At 42.1% G+C, this 8,262-nt stretch overlaps 1 protein-coding gene across 4 annotated transcripts in view; it reads right to left on the bottom strand.

Annotated features, from left to right (window-relative positions):
* Positions 1-494: 494 nt before the first annotated feature.
* slc25a25b (solute carrier family 25 member 25b) overlaps positions 495-8,262 on the bottom strand; it is a 56,065-nt gene continuing 48,297 nt past the window's right edge. For all 4 annotated transcript variants that reach the window (XM_080212408.1, XM_080212409.1, XM_080212410.1 and 1 more), the window contains 6 exons: positions 6,747-6,905; positions 5,495-5,647; positions 5,137-5,244; positions 4,861-5,028; positions 4,534-4,684; positions 495-2,668 (listed from right to left, as the gene is read on the bottom strand). In XM_080212408.1, coding sequence (XP_080068534.1) covers positions 2,484-2,668; positions 4,534-4,684; positions 4,861-5,028; positions 5,137-5,244; positions 5,495-5,647; positions 6,747-6,905 — 924 coding nt within the window. In that variant the 3' untranslated portion in view covers positions 495-2,483. The remainder of the gene's footprint in view (positions 2,669-4,533; positions 4,685-4,860; positions 5,029-5,136; positions 5,245-5,494; positions 5,648-6,746; positions 6,906-8,262) is intronic.

Here is an 8,262-nt window from a genome sequence, read left to right as displayed (position 1 = left end):
CAACCCGTTCCTTTTAAAAAGCAGAATCAGCACAAGAATTTTGACCTGCTACAAAGACCACATTACTGCTAAAATAACACTAAACAGCTTGAACCATACAGAACCTTTTGCTCAAGTACAGCACAAACCAGACACTCCCCCACCCTCACTGTTCTCATCTCACACAAACACACAAGGACCAATCTTGCTAAAGAAGCTCAGGATAACTGCTGGAAGTTCTACTTCATCAGACAGAGATACAGTATCTGGTCCCCAAAAGTCCTGCAGGACCCACCGCACCATGAAACTTCACAAACCTCTCCCATTCAACAGGAGTCACAGGTCCGTACCCACCCCAACACCCTCTCTTCAAAGTCTGCAACATCCTTCGACACTTTCATATCATTTTGCCTTCTTCTACCACTCCTTCAGATGCCCCCACCCAACCCACTGCCACCTCTCTCTTAAATAAAAACTTTTCTACTCAAAGCAGACAGATCAGGCCTAACAGAATGTAGAATTTTCATGCTTATTTATTTATTTGTCACAAGTAGGCTTACATTAACACTGCAATGAAGTTACTGTGAAACTCCCCCAGTCGCCACTCTCTGGCACCTGTTCGGATACATTGAGGGAGAATTTAGCATGGCCAATGCACCCATCCAGCACATCTTTCGAACAGTGGGAGGAAACCACAGCACCTGGAGGAAACCCACGCAGACACGGGGAGAACATGTGAATTCCATCCAGACAGTGACCCAAGCTGAGAATCAAACCCGGATCCCTGGCACTGTGAGGCAGCAGCGCTAAACCACTGTGCCACTGTGGGATAATATATTCGCAGTGCCGGTCCACAAGAACTCTCAGACCTTTCTGCTAGTTACTGGGTGATCGACAGTCATTCCCAGTTTGCATGAAAACCCAGAGGAATCTCAGACTGTTTTAAAATAGCAACGCTTGCCTGCTCAGATTCCCTGCTCCCATTGTCAGAATATTAAATCATTTTTAAGTTGCTGTAACAATACTAAAAATGTGGCTCATCTTTGTGACAGTCGAACTGAGGTTAAGGCCTTGCAACTTGCACCTTTTCAACTACTTTACCCAGACATCCAGAGATGTGCTACACTGGGAAAAGTTATGCCCTCAAAAGGAGTAAACTGGCCTGTGCAGTACGTGCGTATCTGAACAAAAAGAAAAGAAAACTGTCTGGTAGAAACAAAACAGAAAGGGCCTAATGACTGATTCTAGAGTTAATCATTGCCTCCACACATTAGAAAGGGCTTTGAAAAGCTTTGAAACCCATATAAAACAAACAGCTAGTTTATAGGACGTGCAAATGACAGCAACACACACACACACATGCGCGCGCGTGCGCGCACACTGAGCTCATTTAGATCACATTTATTAATAAATATCTGGTTAGCACTGCAAGATGTATAAAAATAAATAATTTAACCCCCTTTCTAAATGTAAGACAATCATTTAAGGTTTCTATAAGACAATAGCTGATCACCCGCACAATATATTGTGAAGGAGACTTCTTACAAACTTCAATAGCCATCACTGGTTTTTGACTTCACTCATGATGGTCTAACAGAATCTTATATGGACCTAATATTTGGTTCCTTCACCGGGAGATTAAGCCTCCGCTATCACAGATTATATAAGCCTTTCTGAAAACTTTTGTAAACAATAAATAACATAAATACCCAGTTTACACCTGAACTACACGATAAAACCAAAACATTGTAATAAAATTAACCCGGCTGGTAATGAACTTCAGGAAATGTGCAAATGAGACAAAAGAACGGGCTTTGCTTCTGTCTCCAAAATGAACAAGGAAATCGGAATCTTTTCTGGAGCTTTTCGGGGTTTACATGTCAGCTACAACTCAGTGGGAATCCCAAGGCCATGCTACATTTGTGGAAATCAGATTTCTTCAGACGCAAACTTGCTCATGAAAGAAATAAATTGGTTTCTCGGCTTCAAGTTAGCAATGATGGTTGGCAATACCAGTGAATACGTCAGAGCAATCCCACAATATTCCTCAATTTGCTATTTTAACAGCAATCATTAACCCACTTATTTGAAAATTAGGGCAGTACCACTGTTAAATCAACAGGTAGAATATCATATAGCTGTGTAAGCATTCACTCCAATACTGCCAACAGCAATTTCAACATGGATATTTGCCATGTAACAATTAAGAAGCTTCAAGTGGCCTTTGGATGATTGATAATACAACTGATAAGCTGAGATATTGACAAACGCTGCACAAAATGGCTCCAGTGAGGACTCAGACTTCACTTTACAGCTTCTCACAAAAAAAAGAAAGGCTAATCAGAAAATAAATCTGCTAACATGTGTTGGGGAATGGTCCCTTTAACCCTCTCCCCCGATGTGTCCTTGCTTAACTAGTGTTTTATGACATTCACAGAATGAGATGGTTAAAATCCCAGGATGATCACCCAAGATTAAACAGCTTCAAGTCACTTTTCTAAGTCTCATCGCGAAGTGACGCCAAGAGTCATCTTCAGGTTTTCGTACACCACGTAGCTAATGCTGACAGCAGGAATAACCTTCATGAAATTTGGTGCTAAACCTCGATACAGTCCAATTGCTCCTTCTGTGCTCAGAATGTGCCTGAAGAGTCCAAGCATTGTGTGCTGAGGTGCTCCTACGGTGGTAGCTTAAAAGGGGGAAAAGAAAGGGGAAAATAAATGGATATTCATTCATTTGAGACAAGAATTATAGATTAATTCAAGAAACATAAAACTCAACACATCAGAAGGCAGATAAAAGCAAAATACTTCGGATGTTGAAATCTGAAATAAAAACAGGAAATGCTAGAAAATCTCAGCAGGTCTGACAGGGTGGCACAGTGGTTAGCACTGCTGCCTCTCAGCGCCAGGGACCCAGTTTGATTCCCAGCTTGGGTCACTGTCTGTGTGGAGTTTGCATATTCTCCCCATGTCTGCGCAGGTTTCCTCCGAGTGCTCTGGTTTCCTCCTACAGTCCGAAAGACGTGCTGGTTAGTGAATTGGCCATGCCAAAATTGCCCCTTAATGTCAGAAGGACTAGCTAGCGTAAATGCATGGGGCAATGGAGATAGGGCCTCGTGGGATTGTGGTTGGTGCAGACATGATAGGCCTAATTGCCTCCTTCTGCACTGTAGGATTCTATGACTTCTAATACGGCATGTGTGGAAAGAGAATTGAGCCAATGTTGAGAATCAGGATGACCCTTCATCAGAGCTCTGGAACTTTGACTCTATTCTCTCCACAGATGCTGTCAGGCCTGCTGAGATTTTCCAGCGTTTCGTTTTAGGTCTAACGTTGTGAAATGTTTCCAATCATTGTACTATGCAGTGTGACTGGAAATACTAATTAAAGGTCTGCCAAGAATCTTTCCCAATTGCTGAGTAGGTAAACACGCTGTATTATGAACTAGTAAACAAATGAGCAAGAGGGTCCCAGGTGCAAATCCTGCTCTGAGCACAACTAGCTGATATCAGATGGGACAACAGTTTGGGACTGCAACAATCAGCCTTCAGTTCAGAGATTGCATGCTAACAATCAGAGCTAAGGGCAAGGGTCAGGTCAAGCCCAAGATCAGGAGCAAAGGGTTGGATCTTGCATGTCTCTCCTGAATTGAAATCAATTTGAATTGGTTTTTGGAGTAAGCAAGGTGATGAATTTGGGTTTGCCTGGTCCACTCTGCGCACTGGTTTTATAACTTTAATAAATAAAGTAAAAATACCATTTAAGAAGCAACCAGTCAGAGCTGTGAATGCTGGCCATTTCCCTGTACCAATGTGCACAGGAGCAGGGCTGGGCTTGGCCATGAATCAACCCATGGGTTTAAAAGAAAATGCCGATTTTGTAGGCTCCCCCATGAATTGCCACTTGAGAGTGAGGCCGGAATTTCACTAGCACATCCACCCCAATTCCAGGGGCGGGCGAGGCTCAGATAACGGCATTCTTCGTTGGCCTCGAGTGGGATCGTACGAACCTCAGGTGGACGTGCCGGTAAAATTCCGTCCTGTAACATGCTCGATGCATTCTTCAAAAATATACCCCATCACAAAATAATGTCTTCAGAGTAGAAGAAAAGGCAAGGGCAAAACATCTTTGCAAAAATCAGTTCCATTCAAGTGTCGATTTTGGTTAAATTCGTGGTGACTTGTAATGGGATTCAGCATATTGGAGTTTAGGCAGAAAACACAGAAGTCTCTTTGGGAACTGATCAAACAAATGCTCTTTTAATTCTTGCTGCAAACAGCAAACCAGTTACACACTCTGAAGAGCCATTCTGACTCAAAATGTTAAATATGTTTCTCCCTACAGATGCTGCCAGACCTGAGATTTTTCGGCATTTTCTGCTTTTATTACTGACTTTATGGATTAAATCTATTCGATACGCGATTTGTTTTTGTCACTTTCTCACTGAAAAGGAATCTATTAATTGATCAGTATAATAAATTAATTAAACTGAATTTCTCCCCGCCCTCCATGAGGAGGAATCATAGTGGATTTTGCCATTGTAGATAGTTACCTTGTGCCTGCATTCGCGTCCTGACAAGGGCCAATGGGTAACTAGCTAACTGCCCGCATGTGCTTGAAACGGTGCCACAAGCCAAGAGAACAAAGACCCCAGGATCCACACTGTCAGTGGCGTAGCGCTGCAACCAGGAATTCTTCAAAGTCTAAAAGAAAAACAAAAACATTTCCCATCAACTTGACATAATGAGAATGAGCCTCAACTGCAGTGCAAGGAAAGAGCTGCCTTGTAACAAAAACGGAAATGCAAATGCAGTGACAAAACCAAGTCCTACAAAGCTAGTTTTTATTAAAAAGAAATCCTGCAGGTTGGAAAACTCACCTCGTAAATAGCCAAGTCTATTCCAGCATAAGGGATGATGCCCAGCATGTTAGGAACGTAGCCTTTGTAAAACGCTTTAACTCCCTCCTTCTTAAATATGTGCTTCGCGCAGTCAAGCATTCCTGAATACTGTCCAGTTTTCCGCAATGCCAACCTTGTCTTTAACACCTAAAGTGAGCAATACCCAGGATTATAGCCAGAAGCACAAATAGAAAATGTATTTTAAGTATAGAAGTGTAAATTGCAATGGGGATTATAACTCCAAAGTCCCATTACCTCCATTGGGTAGATTGTACTCTGTGCAATTAGTCCAGCTAGTGATCCGGCAATCAGTCTCTCCTGAATTCCCAAAGGCTGCTGGTCGCTACCAATTAATCTCTTTATCTGCAAGAGAATGTTTGCAATTAAAGTAATGGCCACATTGAACTGTATGAATGGAAAAATCATGCTCAAACTCAAATTTTACGAGCGCCATTTTTAAAAAAAGAATTCTCTTGTTAATCTGACTGGGTTTATCACCAGCTTTTATAGCAAGATTATGTTTAACGTGGCAAAGTCAAAAAAAGTCAGTCAGTAAAACTAGTGATTAATATATTTCTGACTTGGATCTTTGCCACCTACTCCATTCTCTCACCTGCTCATATGCCATAAATTTGAGTGCAGATTCCGGTGCAATTTTGATTGCATTGATTCCATTTCCTCTCCACAAAGACCGGAATCCTCCTTCTTTAATCATGTGGCTAAATCCTCCTGCGATGCACATATTGTTTGATTTGGAAGCATGAACCTGTTTAGTAAAAACATACGAACATTGTCTTTAATTACCGGCTATCATGCCCTATGTGAGCGGGGAATTTCACAGTAACGTCATTGCAGTGTTAAAGTAAGTCTACTTGTGACACTAATAAACAAACTTTGTATACACTCCAAGCTACTGGAAATACAGAGTAAGGATTTGAATTTTTTTTTGTTCAAGTGCCATGGATGAAATGGTCCAGTCGTAGCTTCAAGAACACTACCTCTCTCTGCCTTCCCCCCACCACCACATAACCAGATATATCAACATTGCAAATCTTGCATTGAAATTTCCACATCTTCTTTAGGCATTACCCCTCCATTGGGACATTTTATCCAGTGTGATCACCTGAGCCACATAGACCAAAAAGGGTGTGAAGCCTGATCCCAGCCCGTGCCATGTTTTGCACATAGGGTACAAGTGAAGGGGGCAAGAATCAACCTCAACACCCATGTTTCAAGTAAGAGAACAAAGAGTCACGGGTCCTAATTGGTACCCATCATGTGCAAGTTGGAAGTGTACGTAATGTGCAAAATCATAGAATCCCGACAGTGCAAGAGGAGTCCATTTGGCCCGTTGAGTCAGCACCAACCACAGGCCCTATCCCCATAACCACAGGCATTTACCGTAGCTCGTCCCCCTGACACTAAGGGGCAATTTAGCATGGCCAATCCACCTAACTCGTGCATCTTTGGGCTGAGATGGGAAACCGGAGCACTCGGAGAAAGCCCACGCAGATGTGGAGGGAACGTACAAGCTCCACACAGGCATGACCCAAGCCAGGAATTGAACCTGGGTCCCTGAGAGGCAGCAGTGCTAACCACTGTACCACCCATAGGGCCAAGAGTAATCAAATGATCACCTGAACTAATCTGGAAGGATAAGTCTCCAAAATTTCAAACCCATTGGATGAATATTGCAAATTAAGCTTTAGCAATCCTACTGATGCACCAAGTATCAGTTATTGGAAAAACCTGTGTCTATGGCCCTGGTTTTATTTTAATGAAATAAAGTGATTCTGGGTGCTATCTTACCATCCCTTCATGCCATGCTCCCGCTCTAGTGAAGACAGAAAATTTGGGAAACTCACCTGCATGAGTACCTTGAGCCGGTCAAGTGGAGCAGTGCATGTTCTGGACACAGCACCTGCACCTCCTCCCGCTACCAACTGTCGCCACCACATCCCAGTTTGCTTTTCCTCCTCTGTGAATTCATCCGGAATCGTTAAACTCTCACCTACGTCAAAGATCTGAAACACAAGTTGAGGCTTTATTACTTCACAGAGCTTGGCACTTATAAAAACAATGTATAGATACAGCAGCAATCGATGCAACAATCTTTTTCAGTTAATGGAATGGAAAATACCTGCACCCAAACTGACTTTACTGATTTTTGAGAGAGTTTTATTTCTAGTAAGATGGAAGTATTCTCAAAAGGTTTTCTGATACAAACTATAAATCCATCTGCTGATGTCCAAAGGTTATTTGAACTCAGATCTGTTGCTCAATTCAACTGCTGAGCAATGGAAATTGTTGCTCCACACTAATTAATGATTCAGGGTACGTTTACCAGTATTTCATTCTAAATAATTAATATTTAAACAAGACTACAATGGAATTTTACATTTCAAACACCCCCTCTATTAAGAAACAAGAACTAATGTGTAATATACAGATCATCTCCGCATGATTACAAGTGCAAAATGCCAGTAATTAATTAAATTTGGATCTGGAAATTACAACTTCAAACAAACTCTATTAAACAGCAAATAGATTTGTTACATAATGCTAGTTACTTGAATTTGAACAAGAGTGGCTTGGATATAGTAAGCACTCCCCTCACATTCTCATCAAAAATAGCATACTGTCTAGGTGTGTTACAGTATGTTAGTACTATGGTAACTATAGCCTGTAACCTAATTCCCTTGTAATATTGTGATGCAGTTCACTCACTTAAAACATGCTCAAAGACCTATGTTTTTCTCTCAATTTTCACTCAACCCACCCTTGGCTGAATCAATACACAGTAACATTCAGGGCACCACCATCACCTGAATTAAGTAAGGGCTGGTGAAATCTTGCTGCCACTCACACCTGCAGAGTCTTACAATCTCACCGAAGGCATACCCCACTGTGGGTTTCCCGGCAGTAAGGGGTGCTTTCATTGGAATCACCATTGACAATGGCTGGACTATAAGATCTTGCTGCCACCAAGCAGCGCACCACCTCCTGCCACCTCAAAACATGCCAACAAGGGAGGAAAAATCCCACTAGTATCTTTCTGAAAAGGGTGCAAGAAAAGAATTGGAATCTTTCACAAAAGCAAGACTACATATTGTAGCCAGTGAGAAACAAGTTTATACTACCCAATATAAAATTTGCACGAGGCACTGGGTTCGAGGATCTTAGAATCATGGAATTTGTCCCATCAAGTCTGCACTGGCCACAATCCCACCCAGGCCTTATTCCTGTAACCCACATATATACCCTGTTAATCCCCTGACACTAGGGAGAATTTAGCATGGCCAATCCACCTAACCTGCACATCTTTGGACTGTGGGAGGAAACGGAAACACCCGGAGGAAACCCACACAGACAAAGGGAAAA

The sequence above is a fragment of the Carcharhinus amblyrhynchos genome, chromosome 25 (assembly GCF_965287045.1).
Source record: "Carcharhinus amblyrhynchos chromosome 25, sCarAmb.v2.hapA, whole genome shotgun sequence".
Taxonomy (NCBI): domain Eukaryota; kingdom Metazoa; phylum Chordata; class Chondrichthyes; order Carcharhiniformes; family Carcharhinidae; genus Carcharhinus; species Carcharhinus amblyrhynchos.
The sequence above is the reverse complement of the archived record's forward strand: the minus strand, read 5'-3'. Positions and strand labels throughout refer to the sequence as shown.